This window comes from Phaeoacremonium minimum (assembly GCF_000392275.1).
Source record: "Phaeoacremonium minimum UCRPA7 unplaced genomic scaffold PA7_03_scaffold_610, whole genome shotgun sequence".
In the NCBI taxonomy this organism is placed as follows: domain Eukaryota; kingdom Fungi; phylum Ascomycota; class Sordariomycetes; order Togniniales; family Togniniaceae; genus Phaeoacremonium; species Phaeoacremonium minimum.
In genome coordinates this window covers 346,487-367,949 of record NW_006921512.1, presented here as the reverse complement: position 1 = coordinate 367,949, position 21,463 = coordinate 346,487, and the positions used below count along the sequence as shown (strand labels likewise).

The following is a 21,463-nucleotide window of genomic DNA, read 5'->3' as shown; positions in this document are numbered from 1 at the left end:
AGCTTGGTTGGACAGCCCTGAAGACACTCTGCTTTGTCTCCCTGTTTATAAATCTTACATGATGTCGAAAGCATGTCCAGTATTCGTAGACTCCGCAATGCGACGTCCAAGTACAACAACTATGGTCACGGATCTGAGGACCTCATCCTCAAAATCCACGACGTACAGCAGGCAATCATGTGATACATATTTCCCTGTCTTTGATGTTTGCTAGCCTGTAATGGTGGTATTTACCTCAACAAGACAACCCACCGTATAGATCGATCCGGACTTCAAGCTATGATATCGGGCTAGTTGCCGATGCCTCCTGAAGCTGACCACTCCCATGCCCGACTGATATTACAGTGCCATGAGAAAAACGACAAGAATTTTCACTGCTCGACATCCTCCGCATATCCCTCCTCCTCTTCTTCCTCGTCATACCCTTCAGCCTCGTCTTCGTCCTCGTCACTGCTTCCTCCCTCCCCCTCACTCTCGCCTTCGCTTCCCGGGTCGTAATCTTCCTCATCCTCCTCATCCTCTTCGTCGATAAGTTGCTGCTCCGCTTCTAGCTGCGCCTTTTGAAGCTCGGTCATATCGTCGTCATGGCCATTTGCGTCTGCTCCATTCGCCGCATCGCCCTTCTTAGCCCCCTTTGCGTTCTCTGCCAGCTCCCTCTTCGCCTTCCTCCTCTCCGCCATGCTACGGTCTTGTAGCCCGTGCCTCTTGACCCATGATTCATCGATACCAGCATAGTCTTCCTGGTCGAGCATGGCGAACTCCACCTCTTCCGTCTTCTCCTCTCCAGCTTTGTCGCTGACATCGATGTCGACAACAATATTGAACGTTCGTTGCAGCACGCTGGTGTAACTGACGGCTTGAATGCGATCAATGGGCATGAATAGCAGGGGCTTCTTGAAGCCCCACAGGATGCCGTTGGGAAGGAAGAAGAGGTAGCCATCTTTGCTCCCTCTGAAGCCCTTGACGTGCACAGCACGTTCATTGGGTCGATGTGCCTGTCGCTGGACGCTGTGGAAAATCCGAGGATCTGTCGCTATGATCTGCGTGTGTTTGTTCCCGGCTGTGCGTAACTGGGTCGTGATCGCCCAATGAAGAAGTGACGAGTAGGAGTCGGAGACCGCTGCAGCAGCGCTGGCGGCCGAGCCGCCTACAGAGTTTGCTTTGGGGGCGGACGAGGGCACAGTGAATAGGAAAGGCTCGATATCGCTGGGTGGCGCATTCTTGATCGCCGATGCGACACAGGTCCCTTGCGGGAACAAGACGTAGTTGTATTGGAGCTGAGCTTTCTCAGGGACGGGAACATAGAAGGCATACTCTGCAAGTCAGGCTGTTTAGCTCTGCATCATCGGGGGCGTAGTCCATGTGTAACGTACCAATATCTTTCCACGGGTACACGATGCCCTGAACAGGCGTAGTTGTCCCAGATGTTCTCGCATACAGATATGATTGTGTGAAGCAGATGTCATACTTCTTTCGTTGTGGTATGGATACAGAAATCTCCTTGATCTCGAGCAGGACAGGCTCCTTGGCAGCAGACTCAGCGAGTTTGATGAGATTATAACCCGGGGCGCCATTTGCAGGCTGAGGCGAAGGCTCGCCGTTTGGTGGTCCGCTATCGACTCTCCGTCGTTTCGCTGCAGGCTCGTCTGGATGGGGTAGTTGCTCGAAGAGGAAGGAAGCGATATCGTTGAACAAGCCGACCCGTGCGGGTGTATCTAGTAGGACGTAAGATGTCAGTATATGCCCAAAGCGCCGCAAAGTTGATGTTATCCCATGTCGATTGAACAAGACAGCATACGAACCTGCTGCTTCCTGAATGCGGCCGACTAAGTCGGGTCGCGCATGAAACACGAGGCCTAACCTCTGGGTATCCAGAGGAGGCGCGTCCGCCATCTCGTGAAGGTGCCGGTCGCGAGCTGCTTGCTGCAGTCTACAGTCGAGAGGCTTCACAAATGTAGTGTTCGGTGGTGAGGCTGAGCTGAGTTGAACAAGGCTGCGCTGGGCTGCGCTGAGGTGATTTGCACGATGATCGATCGGAAGAGAGTCGCAACAGTTGGTATGAGAGTATCGTAGCGGTACGGTCCACCGGCACTCAAAGCTGCTTGACGCGTTGATGGGATTGGTGAAAGGCGATCCTCCTACGACGGGGCTGGCCTTTACCTGTTATGTCGGTAGACGGGATCCAAAAAGTAGCCAGGTACTTAAATCAAGGCCAGGCAAGCAAACGCAGGCAAGGCAGGGAATATAGGTACTTCCAACTTACTGACTAGTGGGTTGATCATGTGACGCAACTTTGGCGCTACACCTGAGCAGAATGCCTTGGTGCCAGTACCTGAATGGGCCAGGGAGGAGATTCGTTCACTCATTCATAAGTCACCGAAGACAGGCGGCAGAAGAGAAAGGAGACGAGAGACTGCGGAATCATCGCTTGTATTTCTCATTCGCTTATGACTTTCCATAACGTGTATGAGTGTTCTCGCTCTAACCTATCCTGCCGGCCAACTTTACACTACATAGATACCGGTTTGTAGCACTGACAGTCTAACACCCTTTTCCAATCCGTCTCTTGATTCTCTCTTCTGTTGTTGCTCAGCCATACTCAGCCATACTCAGCAACACAGCACCCTAGACGAACGATTGCCACGATCGTGAAGACCCGGTCATACAATCTCATGATCCTTGGATTGGGTATGACAACAAGATGATTCCTCAGAGAGTTACAATCAGCGGATTGATGCTGCAGCAAATGTATCAAGATATTTATAAAGAGAATAATCTCTTCACGTCCTTGGGGCCGCTCAGCAGCTCTTTTGGACCCAGCACCTCTTCTCTGTAGTCATCGTAAAGCTTCGTAGCAGGTGTCTAGCATTAGGTTGTCAATGCATGGTCTCTGCTAGGGGTAATCATCGCACAGCTTACCACATCCATGTCGTGTGTATTCTTAAACTTGCATTGCTCCCCAGCAGGGCAATATCCCCCGTCATATATATTCCTACAATGGTGGCCATTGACACAATCAAACCGTCGACATGACTGCATGGCGTTGCAGGGATTGCCACGGCTCATGTGTCGTTGGTAGAGCTTTTCTTCCCCTTCGAGAGGCTCGCCATGCTCGTGTCTGCATCTACTGCCGTTGACGCAGCTGTATAGTTGTCAGCGGTTTTTTTTCCTTTCGAGTCATAGCTGAGAATGAGATAGCAGCAGCTGATTCTCTTGGAACTACTCAAAGGTGTTGCCCTTCTTATGTTAGAGTAAAGCGGGAGACAACTTACAATCCATTTAGATGGTAGAAGTTGCAGAAGTTTCTCCCCTGCCGTCTTGTCTTCTCCTTATACGAAGCTTCTGCCATGGGATCGGCAGGTCGCAGTCTTTCGTCCACTCGATCGCGATCTGCATTGAGCAAAATATACTTCTCATCAGGGTCCCTCTCCATGGCCGGCGCAGCGTAAGCATCTCGAGGCGACCCCGTTTCAGCTACAGTGGCGCGCCGTTCTCTACTATTAGCAGTGATAGTAGAGAATGGCAGTGATGCCGGTGCAGGATTGGCGTAAGCGCCATTTGCAACCGGTCGTGGCTGGCTATCGGGAAGAGGTTCAGAACGGAAAACAGCCGGGAAGCTGATGCGAGACAGGCCGAGCGCTGTGAAGCCGCGCTGTGCTGCTTGCGTCTCAATCAGAGTCAGCTTCTTCGCGACGGCATCGTCCCGCTTGTATTCCTCCAAGAAGTTGAGATAGCCGTTGTCATTGCAGGGACCAAAGAACAGGTGTTTACACTGGTGTAGCCGAATCATCGCCCGCATCATCTCCGTGATCTTGTGGTCTGCTCTCTCCTTGCCATAACCTACATCTACGAAGGAGAAGAGAGGCTGCGAGAGACCGAAACCAATGCCAAAGGATGTTACGCTATTCTGAGGATCTCTGATGATACCGCAGTTCCTGAGTTTCTTGTTGAGGCCGTCAGCCCCGAGGAATACTTGGACAATGATCCGCCAATCTTCAACGTTGGCAGCAGGATATTGCCTTTGGAGATAGCTCTTGATGTCGGCTCGGAGTTGATAGGCAGCTTGGGAGCCACCGTCTTGGCCCTGGGCGATGAAGTCATCCTTAAAATAGGCACCATCACCGTCAATGGCAGCATATACGAAAGAATTGGACTCCTGCCGCTTGTTAGCTGTAAGGGAATCCAGTAAGAGAAGAAGGGGTGCCGCCCACGGTGACAAGCTTCAGCTGGCGAAGCTCGGAGTCATGTTCTTTGGCAGTCTTCTGCCACATCAACCGAGTTTCGCGTTCACTCTCGTACTCGGCTTCTTTATGCTCGTAGAGCTGTTTCAAGTTATTATATTTAATGATAAGCTCCTGGACCATGTCATTGCGATCTTGGTCGAATTTGCGAAACGCATCAAGTCGCGCGAGGTACATGTCCGACAACTCGTCGTCGTCGCCGAGCTTGCGCTTCTTGCTGTTGTTAGCAGTGAGATCATCGTCGTGGCGGTTCATCTTGATTAGTTAAATATCATTATTATAAGATATTAAATGTGTTTTGAATTATAGGCGCCGAGAATATTATAACGCTTGCTGGCTTCGTCGAAGGTCGTGTGAGGGTTTATTGACGCTGAAAACTAAAGACAACTTCACCGCGCAGATGAGAAAAGTAAGATCATCCCGAATCCTGATCATTCTGCGCAGTGGTGGGTTCGAGCGGCGGGCCTGGTTATAAATAGCTGAAATTGCACTTAGTAAACAATCATCTAGGTGACCCAAACCACCTGAGGCACCTGTGCTTTAGTGGGCAACCATTTCTCTAGCGGGTTAGATTGGCTTAGAACCCAGCCCGCCCGCAGCGAAGGTCGATAAGCTCCCGGGGCCCGATTAAGAAATTTCGCGATTTGGAGTCTCGATAGATATCTGGCGTGCATCACGCAACATCATTGGACCTCATCTTGAATTCTCCCCTTTTGTCGCCCAACATGGTCTCAACATGCAGCAAGATCTTGTAGATCTCGCCTTCCTCAGCATCAACGAAGAGAGTCATCATCAGCCTCCTCTCTCAGCAACTACCGCCACAATGAAAGAACACGCCGCTGGAGCAGCCGACGACGCCGCGGCGGCGCAATGTCCCGTCGACCACAAATCTCGTGAGGCCTGGATGGCGCAGGCCCGAGCTGCCCAAGGAGATCTTCCGCCAAACCCACACGCACAACCGCACCCACATGCCAGTTACCCGACCGCGCAATCATCACAGCCGTCAGGCAAAGACGCCGCCTCGACTCCGTCCTGGGGCTGGCGCATCCCCTTCTTCGGCAGCTCCCCTGCCGCCACCACCACCGCACCCCCGAACCTGCCCTCGACAACCTCATCGCCGCTCGGCACTCAGCGGGAGGTGTCTTCGATCCCGCGATCATCCACGCCCGGCGAGTCATCCTGTCCGGTGAACCACGAAGTCGAGACGGGCTCGGACGAGAAGTCCGGGAACTGGATCTACCCCTCTGAGAAGATGTTCTTCGACGCCATGAAGCGCAAAGGCCACGGCGCGGAGGCGGCGGACATGAGGACGGTGGTTCCGATACACAATGCCGTGAACGAGAAGGCGTGGGCCGAGATCAAGGAGTGGGAGAAGCCTTACGAGAAGGATGGAAGGTATGTGCTTCGCTGATTCCAAGTCAATGTCAATGTCTTGGGAGCGCAATTCCCCCTTAAATATGCTAATGCGTCTTGTTGAATAGCTGCCCCGGTGGCCCGAGGCTGCACTCCTTCACGGGCCTCTCGAGCAATATGTCACCCAAGGCTCGACTGAATACACTCCTCGGCTACACAGCGCCTTTCGATCGTCACGACTGGGTTGTGGATCGCTGCGGCACAAAGGTCGAATATGTCATCGACTTCTACGCAGGTAGTTCCAAGGCTGGCGGAGGACGGGCCCAGGGAAAGGTCAGCTTCTATCTTGACGTCCGGCCGAAGCTGAACAGCTGGGAAGGCGTCAAGATGCGGGCTGCGAGGGCTCTTGGCATCAACTAGCCATGCATACGCACTGGAGACAAAGCAGAATGCTTCATCGTGTATATCGTTGTAATATTATACTAGGATCTCTACTACTCCGTGATCTGGTCGGGCAGGTCTTGGGTTTGGCATAGCGCAAGGAATTCATTTCAATGGACACACAATTAGACGGCGCTGAATGGCGCAGCTGATGGTTGAATCGTTCATTTCTTTCAATGGTATCTCACAAGAAAAAGAGGTATCTATCTCAAGATCCTTGACGTCTCAGTCCTCAATATTTCGTGACAGAGACTGGGCGCCGCTCGTATAGGCAGACCTAGCAGGACCTAACACCACCAACGCCGATGTAATCAAACACGCCCTAATCATGCTTCGTCTCTTGGGGATGGCTCTGGTGGAATGGGCCGAAATGGTCTTTCTCGTTTATGGCGGGTACTGGGAGCACACAATCAGCTAGGAGGTTCTCTCACACTCAATATCAACAAGAAACAACATGATCATCAAGCTCATAATTCGTATCCTCATGATGTCTTCATGGTACCTGATTTGAGACGAGGCACAGCAAGGGAAAGAAGGACAGAAGGAAATAGGAAGGAAAGCTCGAAGAGGGAGGGGAATCAAGGAGTCTACATGCCCTTCTTTCCGTCACCGCTGCGCACTCTGATAGGGCTGCGGGTCTCGAGTGCTCCATTTTCCACCTCCCATCCCTTGGCCTTCAGAGCCTCCATGATTGTCGACTTGGTTTCTCGATTGGTATAGCCAGCAGGGAACTCGTTCTCGAAGTGACTACCAAGGCCATCCTTCAGGGCAGTGTCGAAGTGATAGGCGTGAGCGACTGCGTCAAACCAAGCCATTAGCGGGTCATTCACGGAGTGCTTGCCCTCCTTGAGCGCAATCTTGATGTAGAATGTAGGGCCCCAGTGCCAGATCCCCATGAAGTAGTCCTCTGTATCGAAGATGTATCTGTGGTAGCCCCAAGGCTTGAAGGACATCACGTTGCCGTATCCTCCGAACTCGCAGAACCCCGAGTACTCGCCGCTCTTGGACGACATGTTGCCGCGGCCTTTGCGCAAAACGCTTTCGCGCCTAGCCACCTCTGCGGGAGTCAAGATGGTATTGGACTCGAGCCACTCGCGAAAGACGATGGTGGCACGCTGACGGTTGAGGGTGCGCATCTTAACACACCGTACACCGCAGTAGTTGGTGAAGAGATGGATGGAGACCAGAATCACCATCCACGTCCAGACGGCCTTCTTGCCCTCGACTATGCGGACCAGGAGGGTACCGGCCAGCATCCCCATAAGACTGACGATCGTTTCCTGGGAAGCCTCCTTGGCATTGAGCTCGGCAAGATTGCCCGTCTTTGCGAAGTGCGCAGACAGGGTAGCTTTGCTGGCGCTAGCGGCGACTCCGCACAGGGAGCGCAGAATGGAGGCAGTGACCATGACGGTGATCTTCGGGAAGAGGGGCAGGGCAGGCAGCAGGAGGTCTAGTAGCTGACCGCCATCGTTGAAAATATCAGCAAGAAAGCGGTAGTATTTGCACTCTGGTTCAATGGCCTGACCCATCCTATGAGCGAACAAGATTGTCGCAAAACGGGAGAATGTATCCTGGATGATCTTGAGAAGCAAGGCCGCAGTGGGCGACTGGGAGGCATTTCCAACGCCGAGACCCTCAAGAACAGCGCGATTAGCGAGGAGGGAGGTGATGGAGGAGGAGAATGCTTGTAGGGAGTCGTAGGTCTGGTAGGCGAGGTAGTCGTCGGTGACGGTATGCGGGTAGCCGGCGGGGAGGAAGGCGTAGAAGATGGCTTTGGCCAGCGGTGTCTTGGTTTTCTCCTGTGATGCTTGTCAGATTTTCCCTTGAATCCATGTATTTATCAAGTCCAGCACAGCAGTCATGGATGGCGGGAGAGGCGCGGGACTCACAATCTTGAGGCTTTCCTCTTTCTCGGAGTTGGTGTATGTGCAGAGCACATTGCCCGACTCGTCGATGTCGGCTAGCTTACTCATGATGAGATGCGTAGCATTAGGAGGGCGATATTATACACCAGTCAAGTCGATTGACGAACACGGAACAGGATTGGTAGATCGTCTAGTATGTCAGAGGATAACGGCAGAATACGGACGGCAAACGAGTGACGAGATGCGGCGCGTGGAGGCGATGGAGAGCTTGATCATCTCATGTTTGGAGAGGTGCTGGTTTTTATTTGTGCGCAGCAGATATCAAATCGCTCCTTCGTTCCGGTTCTGACTCGATCCTGGCCAAGACAGGGGAGGTCACAGAGGCAGGCGAGCTGTCCGTCTGCTGTTACTTCAGATTGATAATGGAGGCGCGCCTGAAGAGAGATTGATGCTTCACATTTGTAGTGGATTAAGGGAGGACCGGAATTCGTGGGTTGGGAAGAGAGCTTAGAGAATGTAGGAAGGTAGCTCGTAGGTAAGCACGCAGGGCACGTAGTCAACACAAAGATTGTCGATAATGTCCTGTCCTGGTCTCGTTGGTAAGATGGAGGAGGATCGACGTTTTGGGAGGAGGCTGAGTTGCGTATCCTTTGCCAAGTGTGGTGAGGTGTGGTGAGGTCGAGCTTATTAGACCAGGCAGGTGTTCAAGGTGCGAGTGACGTCGCGCCGCGCGGTGGGTAAACGGAGGCGCTGTTCCTGGGGAAAGAACACCTATGGCAAGCCCCCGCCAGACGCTAAGATAAGCGGCCCTGGTGGCCCGTGGCATCCCAAACCGCAAAAACATCGGTGCTGTAGGTAAACATTAAACATTGACGGCATGCGTGCTTCCAGGTTGCCGGATATCACTACTGATACTGATGTGACGGCAATGACAAGAACAAGACATTCAACAATGTCACCGATACTTGACACTATGTGGTGCCATCGAGTGGCATGAGCTTTGATTGCGTCTATAAATGCAATTTGTCTTGTTAACCGCCCCGACTACCTAGGTAGGAGGCCGCGCACTTGATCAGCGATGGGCTAACATCACGCTCCTAATGTCTATTCCATATACAGCACTTCGAGTGATCGCCTCGGGGTATTCTTGCCGAGCATTTTGAAACAAAGATCTTCCATAGGCACGTCATCAATGGGATCACCTGTCTGCTTCACCGCTGGGCGGGTTGTCCGCTTTCCGTGACGAGATACTCGTCCGTCTTCAACGGCCCCTCGCCCACGCCCGTCATGATGACTCTACTGATTCCACCCTGCAATTGGCCCGCGGCGGCGTCGTCCACCACCACGTCTGACTTCAGGCTGGCCGCATTGGCCCTCCAGCCACCCACAGAGCTGCCGACCAATGCGTAGAACGTCCCGACCACGGCGGCCTCGTCTTGCTCCAGGTAGTACACCACGCAGTTCGGGCCCGCGTCGAACGTGTACGCCGCCACGGTCTTGCCGGCGGCCTCGTTGATCTTCTCGACGGCGCGCACTGCAGCCCTCGACACGTCGTTCATGTAGAAGATGGGCGGGTACGTGTCGGCGCAGCAGGCGTGGAACGAGTTCGAGTCGCGCATCGTCACCTCCGCAAACGCCGCAAAGTCCCTGTCCCGTATCGCCTTCTCCATCGTGTCCATGTTCGCCGGCACAATCTCCGCCACCCGCTGCTTGAAGAGCCCCGACGTGGCCACCGTCTGCTGCATGCCCGAGGTCGAGCCCACCGCCTTCTTCGCGGCCGATGCGACCAGGATCAGCGCCCGCATCTCCGGCCATTGGCTGGCCGTAGCAACCTGCTCTGCCAGCGAGTCTGACCCGTCCTCCTTGCTGCCCATGCGCCACGCCACATAACCGCCAAACAGGCTTCGGCACGCCGAGCCGCTGCCTTGGCGGGCGATTAGACTGAGCTCCGCGGGGGTGTCTGGCAGCTCGTACAGGTCGGCAATGGCACGGACGAGGGCGGCAAAGCCTGCGGCTGAGCTTGCCAGGCCGGCGGCGGTAGGGAAGTTGTTCTCGGAGACGAGGCGCAGGGGCATGGTGGAAAGCTTGGGGAGCGAAGAGTCCTTCTCCTCGAGAGCGGCACGGCGGGCACGCAGCGCACGCAGGCAGGCCTGTGTCCTGGCGCCCGAGATGTCGGAGGATTCGCCATTAAGGAGCAACGAGTCGCCTTCGGAGCTGGAGTAGGATGCGCTGCAGGAGGCGGTGGTGAGTGTGCGCAGGTCGGCCTGGGAGAGGGTCACGGAGAGCGAGGAGTTGGTAGGGAGGTTGAGCTTGGCATCACGCTTGCCCCAGTACCTAGTCGAAGCAATGTAGTCAGCATTTGGCGATAGAAGATCAGAAATAGGAGGCGGGGGACTTTGGGAGCATACTTGACCACGGCAATGTTGACGGGGGCAGTGGTGCTCGCCCGGTAGACCTTGGTCTCGGAGGCCATTGTTGCCCTACGGGATGCGGGAGAGGGAGGCTCCTGGGGGCAATTGGCTACCTGCGAACAACCGGACCCTTGAGACCAGCAAGCAGGCCTCTATGTTTTGAAGCTGGGGTGAATATCACCGGTGGTGCCTGAGATGCTTCAAAGTCTCGTGGTCTACAAAGCAAAGCTGGTGGCGGTCAAGAATATCAAAATGCTAGCCGCTGAAGAGCCCAATGGACACGCCAATGGCTGCAGGTGGATGGTGGGGTCAAATCTTGGTGGGCTGCCCGCCGTCCCCTATCGTTACTCAAGGTCCTGCTGCATGCCACATTAGGCCTAGCGCAGGGGTCTTCTGTTCCTGGCCTAATAGTAGACTCTCCTTGGACCTACCTGTGCCTCTCCAATCATCAACGTTCACTGAGTTTGGTGCGGCCAGATTATCTGGGAATCGCGGCTATCCTTGCTCTTCCCAGCAGGAGGGCTAGACTAATACAAGATCCGCATGTGAGGCGCCTTGACTTGTGACGCTCTCCACTGCTTGACTTCGATCTTACCATCACTCCGAGCAACCTTGAATATGTCATTTCTTGATCGGCAATATTCAGCATCTCCTCCTGGTCTTGGGGTGAGATTCTATCATATCCCTAAGAATCGGGGTTTTTTTCCCATAAGAAAGAGACCTGCCAATCTTTTACATGGATCGGTACAATCCAACCAGGATCAGAGTCATGTGAGCCACTTGCTTTATGGGGGTTCTCTATCTAGGCCGATGGGCTGCGATACAACTCCACCAGCGTCACCAGACAGGAAGTTGCATCGAGCCTCAGGGTGTATTAAGTAGCAAGTAACAATTATCCGTCCTTTCCATGAGGAATGGCAAGTGGCCATTTAAATGACTAGCCTTGTATACATTGATAAACGTGCTTGTCTGAAAGCTGGTAGAGGCAACTTAGCACCTCGGTTTGGTTGCAGTGATGGGTTTGTATTTCCTTCGAACTTCAAGGATTTGAAGCCGTATAATAAATTGAAGAAATAAGAAGTTGTCGTTCAGTAGGAACACCTCGTAGCATTATATTTTATAGAGGAAGGACGACGTAATTTCACTTGTCCTCATATGAGCGCCATTTTAACCGGGTTCACGAACCGTGCCTTGTTCAATATGACCTCCACCTGTGGCTCCCTACCTACGGACACATCTCCACCGATAATCTTCCATCCATGTGAGGGAAACTGACGTAGAACAAATATCGAATGGCCTCCTCGAAGAAGGGCAATAAAGTCGCCCTTCTGTATTTCTTTGGGAGCAAGGCCCACGATTCCATCCGTGGTGATAAATAAAGATTGGCCCTCACATGTTATTCTAAATCCCTCTACACTCTCGTCGTCGCTGACAAGCCTAGATAGCTTTCCTCTACTAGTGAAGAGTTGGTCGGCATCAATGTCATCGAGCTTGAGCAAATCTAGATATGGTCAATTTGGCATTTAGATGAAGGAGGTTCAAATTTGCTCACTTTTCATAATTGTGGGTGGTATTTGAGATCGAAGGCACAATGGGGCTTCAGGAACAGTGTCAAGGAACTCGACATTTGGTGACATAGCCTTGCATAGATGCCAGTACTCGCAGAGAGAGCTCCACTGATCGCATATCTTCTTTTCACTTTTGAAGTAAAATGCGCTGCCAACCTCTTGGATTTGAGACACTAACCGACCTACCACATAAAGCCGGAGAGGGTAGATGTCAGGAGAGCTTTGATGTACGATTTCAAAGCATTGCGATTGATGCCATTCTAAATATAGTTATAGTGATGCTTCATGTGATGGATATGGAAACTTACTAGATAAATGGACATTGTTATAATGGTCGTTGTTGATGGTGATGTAGTATTCCGCAATGTTGCCACCTCCATGTTCGTTTTCGCGAACCTTTTCACAGTAATTACTTTCGTCTTTGGAGGCCACCTCGTCGTTGTATATATTGGGAGTGGTCCACATTTCCTGGTGTACGTAACCAAATATCTCAAGGCTCGGTAAGGGTGACCGTTGAGAGAAATTGGGACACCATGACGGCATCTCCAGGTTGTGCGGGATTCGTGTAAATAGTAACAAGACAAGACCAATTTCATCCAATAAAGAGCGGCAAAGGTTGATATATAAGTTTTGGTCTGGTTGGTCATAGTCAATCAAATCTATTAAGTCAGCCGTAGGATGTAGTAAACCGAATAAAGCGAAAATGTAATCCTTTGGATTGGATGCTTGATAATTTCTTGTTTCGGATAATAGGTACCAAAGTGCTCGATGAGGACTTTCAATCGACGTATCCCGGTTCGTGTATATGACATATGGAGCACTAGGGAGAACCAGGCGATTGTTATAACCAAATAGGCAGCTTTCGAAGACGCGCCAGGTGGCGACGTCCGGCCCACATACAATCAAGCAATCTTTACTTAATGCACGTTCTTGTAATGTCCAAATCCTCTGGAACCATGGCCGTGACAGTGTTTCTTTGAGATCTTTCTTTAGACCATCCGAAATCGAAGGACGATCGGGAAACTTGAGAGAGAAATGTGAAAGCTTCTTTTTAGGCGAAGATTCTGCTTCAGCTAGCTCTTGGAAGAGTCGCCGACTTTCAGGTGTTGCTTCTCCGAGATACACCAGAACCCTGTTAGCTGATCTATAGATATCCGCCATTACCTTTACTTGAGCTGTCTGTTCGGATAGATCGTTCTGGTTGATACATATCGCATCGACCCAAATCCTTCGCTCGTTGGTGCGGTGACGGATGTTTACAAGAGCATTGAAACAGTTCCTAGTTATCTGCAACCGGTTGTTCTGACCGCTACCGATGCGAATTGTAGTACGGTTCTTGGGGTTGCCCCACGTATAGGAAAGAGCCTCAAACTTCAACGCTGTGTCAGACAGCCTGAATGTCGACAAGTTGCAACGGAGGGCGCTTGTGCGCCGCTTGCTTGGTTGAATGGACAGTAATCGAATGGAGTCTGGATGGCGTAATGGCCTGTAGCGATAATCGGGGTAAGACATGGAGAGGGCGAAGAAGTAGAAGACTGCTTTCTAGTTAAGAGCAGGGTCGGAAGAGGAAGAGGCATGGAGTTGAGTTTGTCGCACAAGAGGCTTTAGAAATTTGAGGTCACACAGAGGTTAGGCAGCCAAGGCAGTTTTGTTGGGCATACCTCATCTCTCAGCCTTGTCCTGGTCGCCTTTACGCTTTTCAAGAACGTGACTGTTCTCATCTGCAGCCCAAACAGAATGTTTTCATTCCTCCAGTACTAGTACTACTAGTAACGTGAAGAGCTAGAGCATTGTGCATGAGGAGTAGTAGATACCCAACATACTCGAGAAGAGACACCTGCTGCACGGCTTTTTAGAGCTGTTACGGGCACAAAGGACATGACAGATTCGCCATCCGCTTCACCTCCCCTTTTGGCAATGAAGACATGTACATGTACCTAACTATCTGCTAAATCTGGTTTGCTTATTCAGCTGTCACCGCCCGGTCTCTTTCCAGGAACTGGAGGGTGACGTGAATAGTTGAAATTACTTCAACCATGCTAGAAGCCAAGGTAAATAAATGTTCTCTACACTGCCGAATTGTTAAGGGGAGTTGGTAACGAAGGCCCGGCGCACGCCTTACTGTGTAGAGCCCCACCACGCCCGACTCTACCTAGGTAGAGTAGAAATAACGTTAACTCCATTTTCCCGCTGACGGATGCTGAACCTACACCTTATAGTAGAGTAATCAGATCTCATCGCTCTGTAGTGGCATACTCTGTAGTGAAGAACGCGTTAGACTTGGACACTCCTCCACAATGAAAGTACAGCGGCGGTGGTGGTCTGTTAGCGCAGCCGAGCCGAGGGCGCGAGCGAAGTCGGCCGTGATCGGCCAGGTCCGAGTGCCATGCCATGGGTGCGGGTAGAGATTTTCAGATTTCGACCGAGCCCATTGGAAGGCCCTACATAGTAAAGTCTGAGCCAGCCCGACTCGGGCCTGGACTGTCTGTCTGGGCAGATGGTCGAACCGTCTCGGACGAGATTTCCCCACGCTAGCAAATTACTGCATAGTGCTGTATACATAGTGTAATAAATGACGCGAGCTGGGCCGGAGTCGAGTCTGGAGAAGATAGGTACTTTGGGCCTTGTATGGAGGAGTTCTCTGTGTCAGTAATGCCCTCAATTTGTTGTGTATCCAAAGAATTACATGAATAGTTAGACTGAGATTTGCGTTATATTCTATGCCAGTTTGATAGTTCACCTCGTACACACCTACCTATAGGCTATAGAAATCCTACCCTACCCACATGCTGGAAATTGTCTCAAAGAAAGAGTCTCTAGGACGATGAAGGGGACGCTACTCTATGGATGAATGGATCGCTACTGCGTACGCATGTCCACGGCAGCTGATTGCATGTGCTCATCCTCGCCGCGGAGGGATACGGCACTGGTACTGTATCGTACCGTTGTACCGTTGCTATATTCGGGATGTGCCCCCCTTACCCAGGCACATGTGAACATGTGAACACTCCTACCCAGTCCCGGCCTGCTTCCGGCATCCCGAGTCCGCAGGGCGTACTGCATAGTAAGGCACGGCAGAACAGGACAGGGGCCAGGCCAGGGGGTTCGTTCTCATCTTATCAGATTCAGATAGAGATGGGGTACAGTACTGTAAGTGACCGGGTGTATGTAGACACAGAACACGCGTCCATTGGCCCATGGATGGGGATGGGGATGGGGATGGTGCCAGTATAGTAAACGACGGCATATGCTTGCATTGATATCCATATATGTGTATGTATCCATGTAGATGTAGATGTAGGTCGGCGCTGGCCGTACGGCACAGAACAGAACAAGACAGAACAGCACAACAATGAGGCAGCAAGACTCCAGTAAGGCGCCATGGAGGTTGGAGAAATGGTATGGGACATGGAACCGTTAGACTCCTCCTCCAGGGACGAAATGGCCTGATGTTGGCGGCGTGCTGCGGGCACCCAGGCCACAGATCCGCCCAACCGGCATCCTCCTAATGCTCCTAATGCTCCTGATGCTCCTCCTAATGCCTTCCCCTCCCCCACAGCAGGGGAGTCTAGCTTCCAGCTTGTGCAGCAGCTTATTGCCGAAGATGGTATGTAGCTACTAATTCCCACCATAGGCTTAGGCACACACACACACACGCACACACACCTAAGGTAGCGAGGGTAGGTATCCAGGGAGCCTCCGGATCTCGGACGTTCGGCGACTGTCTCTAGAGGGGAGAGAGAGTGTGTGTACTATCTAAGTGTGGGTGGGTGGTGGGTGGGAGCTCGGCGTTTTGCATGTGGCAGCCACTGGGTTGAGCGGATTTAGGCACTGTAAAGTCCTTCGTAGCAGGCCCCCAAAGCGCTAAGAACCCTGGCTTACTCGCTGAGCTTGAACAGTGAGGCCATCCGTTTCACTAACGTTAGTTGGCTCAGAAGGGGTGCTACCTAGGGAGGCGTGTAAGTGCGTGCTAAAAAGGCTGAGGAGGAGGAGGAGGAGCTCGGGTCAGAGAAAAGAGAGAGGAGAGAAAAAAAAAAAAAACCCCTCGACCCGCGTGCATTTATCAGCGCACACACCAACCAACCAACACACATAACATCTCATCTCATCTAGCCTTTTCTTCCTCCACCCTCACCCTCACCACCACAAAATACAAGACAACTCACTAAATAAACACCCACCACCGCCGTATATCTCCTCGCCGCCTGCCTCGTCCGCTCAGCGACGACCGACTTCAGCTTCCCTAAAGCAATTGACTCGGCAATTCGCTCAGCACAACAACCTACAAAGCCTCATCTGTTCCCCCCCTCCCTCCACACGCTGCCGGCGCGCATCTCGGGCACTTCCGGACCTCCGCGACCTCCAGAACAGAACAGAGCAGAGCAGAGCAGAGCACAAGACAGAGAAGACAGCAAAAGCTGCCATTCGCATACGCATACGACGACACACCTTATACAAGTCTATAGTCTATACATCCATCATACATTATCGCCATGTTCGCAACAAAGACTCTACGGCAAGCCGCCGCCCACGCCGAGCGAACTCCCCTGATCCGCTTCATCGGCAAGCGCACCATCCCATGTACGTCCGCTGCCCGCCCTCCTCGGGTGCCATGACACTTCCCATACTCGTTGTATTTTCTCTCCCAATGCCCTCACGACTATTCTTTATTCTTTATTCACCTATAGACACATTAGTGAACAAAACAGCTAACAACCCACCCCAGCATCCGTCGACCACTCTCCCCATCCTCACCCGGCCTCGCCCACCCACTCCCTCCCCGAGAACTTCGCCAAGCACCACGAGCAGGCCTCCTCCCACAGCTCCTTCAGCTCCTACCGCGACCACGCCCAGCAGTTCGGCCCCCTCCGCAAGACCATCAAGTCCCCCGCCGACGCCGGCATCGGCGGCACCCCCGGCTCCGACCTGGGCCCCGTCAAGCCCCCGCAGGGCATCTACTTTGACCGCAACGAGCTGCCCGCCCGCTTCAGGCGCACCACCATCACCGAGGCCGAGATCGAGGCCCTCGAGAGCGGCGGCGCTACTCTGTTCGCTTGAAGAAGCTGGCTGGCCGGCTGAAGAGTCGGTCAGGGGTTGGTATGCTTGCGTGCATGCATGCACGCATGTGTTCACATCTACATCCATTGCAACTCAAACCTAGCTCATGATATGCCACCCACAGGCCATCACGGGCCGGTACGCCGGTCATTGGCTTGAGGAGAGCAGGCAGGGGAAGAAAATGGAAGTGAAGAGGGCGGACGAAAAGAAACTGTGTCGATCACCAGGAGAAGCTCACGTCGTGTGTTATGATACGATACCAGAGTCATGAAGTGTACGACTGGTCGGGTTGGTTGGTTGGCGGGTTTCATGATGCGCACAAAAAGCGGCTTCTTCTTATTCTGGGTCAATCTTCTCCTCTTACTACTCCTGCATTGTTGGGTGGGCTGCATCATCGACAGGACCGGGGAGCCCCCCCTCCCCTCCTGTGAAAATTCTCCTTTGTACAAATTGCCGTGGCTTATATATCCCAGGTGTGCGGAATGGCCGAGCTACAACAGAGTGTTGTAGCCGGAGGGAGAGTAACCACCCAGCCGAAAGGCGGGAATGAAGGGTTCCAATCTGCAGATAGTCCACAAGCGATAGAGAGATATAAAATCAACTTCCCCCAAAACGATCGCCGTGTCCAAGACGACATCAAGTCCATTGGCCGTAATATGAGCTCACATCTGTTTCATGATACATGGTGAGAGCAAGGCTCATACTCGTGTTATATTCCAGCCTTTTCATTACCTAGTATACTAAACAAGACCCTCAACATGTCACATCATCATAAGAGAGCTTATTATCTCATCCACTCCTAGGTGTCAGTCCAGCGTTTGGGCTATCAAGCCGTCAAGTTGTCGGGGGTCTTGGCAATCAAATCCAAGAGTCGAACAGTAATCTTGTCTCGGACCTTGCTGCCAACATTATAAGTCACATCCAATGAAACGAAGCCGGCTCTAACATCATGACTGAGGCCGAGTGGAATACTCGGTCGTATTATTGATCCTTCTTAGGGTGTCTAGTTTATCTATGAGTTGGCTCATCTGCTGCTCTGGCGTTCTTCTTCATCGCATCTCGAATCGCCGCGTCGACAGCCTCCACCAGATCAATATGAAAGAACGGCCTGTCCACACCATGCACAGGAGTGAAGCGATGACCCGGAGCCACTACCCCAACATTAGCTCTCCCTCCCCCGTTCTTCTTCGTCTCGCCGCCAGCCGAGTTGGAGTCGTCCGTGTCCACGTCCTCGACATGCACCTGCGCTTTGCTGGTGCTGCGCTCCTCGTCGCTCGCCCTCAGCAGTGCCTCGAACGCAGCCGCACGCCTCGCATCATCCTCCGTCGCCCCAGCAAGCGAGCTGGCAACGGTGTACGCAGGGGACCAGTTGCCGATGGCGTCGGGGTTGTCTGCAGCGGGGAAGCCAAACCCGGCGACGGCGAGTGCGCGCCGCGTCCACCGGTTCAGGACGCCGGCAAAGTGCCACTCTGCCGTCGACGGGGCCGCGTACCGGTCCAGAGTGTTGCGCAGGTCAATCAGCCCCTGGACGCTGGTGATGTCCATGTTGTTGACCGACGAGCAGTCCAGCACGACGGCGTGTAGGAGCGGCCGCTGTTTGCTGGACTCTAATTTCGACACGGGCTTAAATGCTGGGCCTGGATCGTTCCAGAGCCGGTCCTAGGTGTTATATTAGCCATCATACCAAGTAAACTGGCTACAGTTCGGTAGGACATGTCGTACCTTCGCCTTGAGCCCATCATCTGCTCTGGTCGGTCTTGTATTCTCGAGAATGAAAGACAAGATCTGATCAATGTGATGGGCTTGGTTGACGTAGTTGAAGCCCTCACTGAATCGGTAAATGAAGACCCCTGGGTAGGGAGACTCAACACCGACATTGGGATTGGAGCAGTCCTTCCTGTCCAATGGCAAGAACACATCACGAGCCATATCAACCTCCTTTGGGCCAGAACTCCGACTGTCTTCCACCATCTTGTCGGTGGTCCCCGGAGCGAGGCGATGGACTCGGAGTCTGCCGAGGAAACGTCCCTTGCTCCTGGCATTGCGAAGAAGCAGCAGGGCAAATGAAAGACCAATAGTTACGTATATTGACGTCTCCAGGGACAGAAACAGTGCCAGTACCACGCCGACGATCCAAATGATGAGCTCAAATGGCGACAGCTGCCAGTACCTGTAAAGATTTTTCGGGGGCGTCATGAGGTTGCTCGTGGCATGAATGATGAGTCCAGCAAGGGCGGCTCTGGGTATATAGTAGAAGACCGCGGTGAGAGCATATAAAGCCAGCACAAGTACCATGGCACTTACAAGCCCAGCCAGTGGAGTACGGACGCCCGCCTTAGACAGCACAGCTGAAGCGCCGAAGGATCCGGTGCAAACATATCCTCCAACAAAGGGGCCAAATAGATTCGCCATTCCCTGGGCAAGAACCTCCTGTGAAGGATTGATGGTGTAGTTGAAGATGCGGCCAAATGACTTGGCGATGGCAATGTGCTCAATGATCAGGATGATAGCAATTGCTGGAAGTTCAGGGAGGATCAAACCCACTAACTTGCTATCTAGGACTGGTACACCAGCATGCTTGAACCCTATCTCCTCGTGAGAAGTTGTCGCTAGGTGGTCATTAAGGGGACTTACCTGACTGAATGTGACCAACAATATGAAACTTCGACTCCCCTTCAGGGGATTTCCGATGGACAAGATAACTGATGAATGTGTACAGGAGAATGGTGAACGTCAACCTCAGGGATGATATCATGCCCCACATCCTCTTCTTTGTGGGTTGTCTGATCTCCATCCTCGCACAGACATCACGGATGAAGAAGAGCAATGCGATAGAGGTCAGGCCAATGGCTGCATCAAGCTGGGTTCTGGGCAAGCCTTCGAGCGTGTTGAGAATGACCTTGTAAGGCGCCTCCCTTGTGTTCACTCCACTGATACCAAGTGCTACAGGTAGCTGGGTGGACATGATTGTGATGCTTGCGGCTGTCACGAAAGCCGAGATCGGTACGTAGGGGATGAACTCAATGAGCCAGCCCAAACGAAAGAGACCGATGAAGAGTAGTATGGCTCCAACGATCACTGAGAGCGCCTTTGCTATGTCCTCATTTGCGTACACGCCAGGTTGACGCTCCTGGACCGAGGTCACTACCGATCCGACGAGGAGAGATCCAACAGCCGTTGTCTACTTGAGATGTTAGTCCCGAATATACTTCTCCTGAGAGCATATAGACAGGTACTTGCCCCTATAACAATATCCTTTGATGTCCCGAACAGCCAGTACAGCACCGCACCAGTAAATGATGTGTACAATCCATATTCGGGAGACAACTGGGCGAGCGATGCGTATGCCATGGCTTGCGGAACAACAACCAGACCTACAGTGAGACCTTCAAACGAATTAGTAACGCTGTATTTGGCTCCCTGCTTAATCAACTTACCAGCAATGGCATCCCCGAGCAGCCAATGAAGGTTGTACCTGCCGATCCATGTAGCGGAGGGGAAGAGACTATGAAGATAGTCTGCGGCCCCATGCCGTGTAGGAACGAATTGTCGAAGCCATTCTCCTACCGTGGGCTCATCTTCGAAAAAGACATCTGATGTGGCTTGCCGAGCTCGAACATCGAGGTCCGACGGTTGACGCTTGTACCGCTCGTTCGGGTCAATGTGAAGGATTCGTTTCGTCAAAAACTCGACTGGGGCATTGTTCTTCATTTTCTAGATATGTTTAACAATGACAGGGAGGTGAGCTGCTGTCCTTCTAAATGTCCTGGTGCATTGGGGGCTCGAAGCAGCAAAAGCCTAACAATGCTGAAAACAAGATGATGATGTTGCTAATGTGAAAACATTGATCAGTAGGTCAAAGAGAAGGACATAAAGAGAGCCAAACGGCGGCTACACTCCTGCTTCGGGTCGGTTCGAAGGGGCAACGGAGGGAATCGCCGACGGGAAGGCACCACCTGCGCTGCCAAGCCGTCTCATTCTTCCAAGTTTTTCTTATCTACAGGACCGCAACTCCCTGACATGATTACCGGCACACTTCCAAATGGCCGTGTTGTATACCGCTATATACGGGTCGGGTCCGGTAGTCGGTCGTTCATTGATAGTCCGACCGGGGGCGGTAATCGGGCGGCATCGGCTTCTAATCCGGGATCCAGTCCGGCATTGTGGAACATAAGACCGGTTGTAGCACGAAGAGCGGACTCGAATCTTTGTTCAGTCTTGCGTTATCGTAAATTGAATGAAAGGATGCCGTGGTTCATGGATGACTGTAGTCTTTCGACACTGTACCTCATATTTGAAGGTCTGTAAAAATTAGGGGTAAACCGATCAACTCAATAATGGAGAATTCGCACTTCACAAGACGAACAGGATGCCGTGCGCTAATGGCAAGTCTCGTGGGGTTATGAGAGACTAACCCATGCGATACATTTCCTACCAGCCAGATGGCAAAGCATTGTTCATGGATCGAAGTATGGTCGCAGTAGGTTTCTTCTACTCTCGATATATTGACGAGATACTACATGTAA

The 21,463-nt window shown here is 52.4% G+C and overlaps 7 protein-coding genes across 7 annotated transcripts; 2 read left to right on the top strand and 5 right to left on the bottom strand.

Moving 5' to 3' along the window:
• Nucleotides 1-371: 371 nt before the first annotated feature.
• On the bottom strand, nt 372-2,282 carry UCRPA7_8819 (putative negative regulator of dna transposition protein; the record flags this gene model as incomplete). Its single annotated transcript, XM_007921329.1, has 3 exons — nt 372-1,315; nt 1,374-1,715; nt 2,264-2,282. 3 exons carry the CDS (start codon nt 2,280-2,282, stop codon nt 372-374), a joined length of 1,305 nt encoding a protein of 434 aa, XP_007919520.1.
• A 986-nt stretch (nt 2,283-3,268) lies between these two features.
• Nucleotides 3,269-4,496, bottom strand: UCRPA7_8818 (putative c-x8-c-x5-c-x3-h type zinc finger protein; the record flags this gene model as incomplete). The annotated part of the gene is made up of 2 exons (XM_007921328.1): nt 3,269-4,156; nt 4,212-4,496. The coding sequence occupies 2 exons, from the start codon at nt 4,494-4,496 to the stop codon at nt 3,269-3,271; spliced, it is 1,173 nt and encodes a 390-aa protein (XP_007919519.1).
• Nucleotides 4,497-5,064: 568 nt separating this feature from the next.
• On the top strand, nt 5,065-6,014 carry UCRPA7_8817 (putative cytochrome c1 heme lyase protein; the record flags this gene model as incomplete). Its single annotated transcript, XM_007921327.1, has 2 exons — nt 5,065-5,636; nt 5,723-6,014. The coding sequence occupies 2 exons, from the start codon at nt 5,065-5,067 to the stop codon at nt 6,012-6,014; spliced, it is 864 nt and encodes a 287-aa protein (XP_007919518.1).
• Nucleotides 6,015-6,622: 608 nt separating this feature from the next.
• On the bottom strand, nt 6,623-8,008 carry UCRPA7_8816 (putative duf647 domain containing protein; the record flags this gene model as incomplete). The annotated part of the gene is made up of 2 exons (XM_007921326.1): nt 6,623-7,834; nt 7,925-8,008. The coding sequence occupies 2 exons, from the start codon at nt 8,006-8,008 to the stop codon at nt 6,623-6,625; spliced, it is 1,296 nt and encodes a 431-aa protein (XP_007919517.1).
• Nucleotides 8,009-9,111: 1,103 nt separating this feature from the next.
• Nucleotides 9,112-10,373, bottom strand: UCRPA7_8815 (putative diphosphomevalonate decarboxylase protein; the record flags this gene model as incomplete). Its single annotated transcript, XM_007921325.1, has 2 exons — nt 9,112-10,234; nt 10,309-10,373. 2 exons carry the CDS (start codon nt 10,371-10,373, stop codon nt 9,112-9,114), a joined length of 1,188 nt encoding a protein of 395 aa, XP_007919516.1.
• Nucleotides 10,374-16,372: 5,999 nt separating this feature from the next.
• UCRPA7_8814 (putative ribosomal protein ymr-31 protein) lies at nt 16,373-16,937 on the top strand (the record flags this gene model as incomplete). The annotated part of the gene is made up of 2 exons (XM_007921324.1): nt 16,373-16,460; nt 16,606-16,937. The coding sequence occupies 2 exons, from the start codon at nt 16,373-16,375 to the stop codon at nt 16,935-16,937; spliced, it is 420 nt and encodes a 139-aa protein (XP_007919515.1).
• Nucleotides 16,938-17,945: 1,008 nt separating this feature from the next.
• Nucleotides 17,946-20,648, bottom strand: UCRPA7_8813 (putative sulfate permease protein; the record flags this gene model as incomplete). Its single annotated transcript, XM_007921323.1, has 4 exons — nt 17,946-18,596; nt 18,660-19,522; nt 19,572-20,118; nt 20,505-20,648. 4 exons carry the CDS (start codon nt 20,646-20,648, stop codon nt 17,946-17,948), a joined length of 2,205 nt encoding a protein of 734 aa, XP_007919514.1.
• Nucleotides 20,649-21,463: the final 815 nt, after the last annotated feature.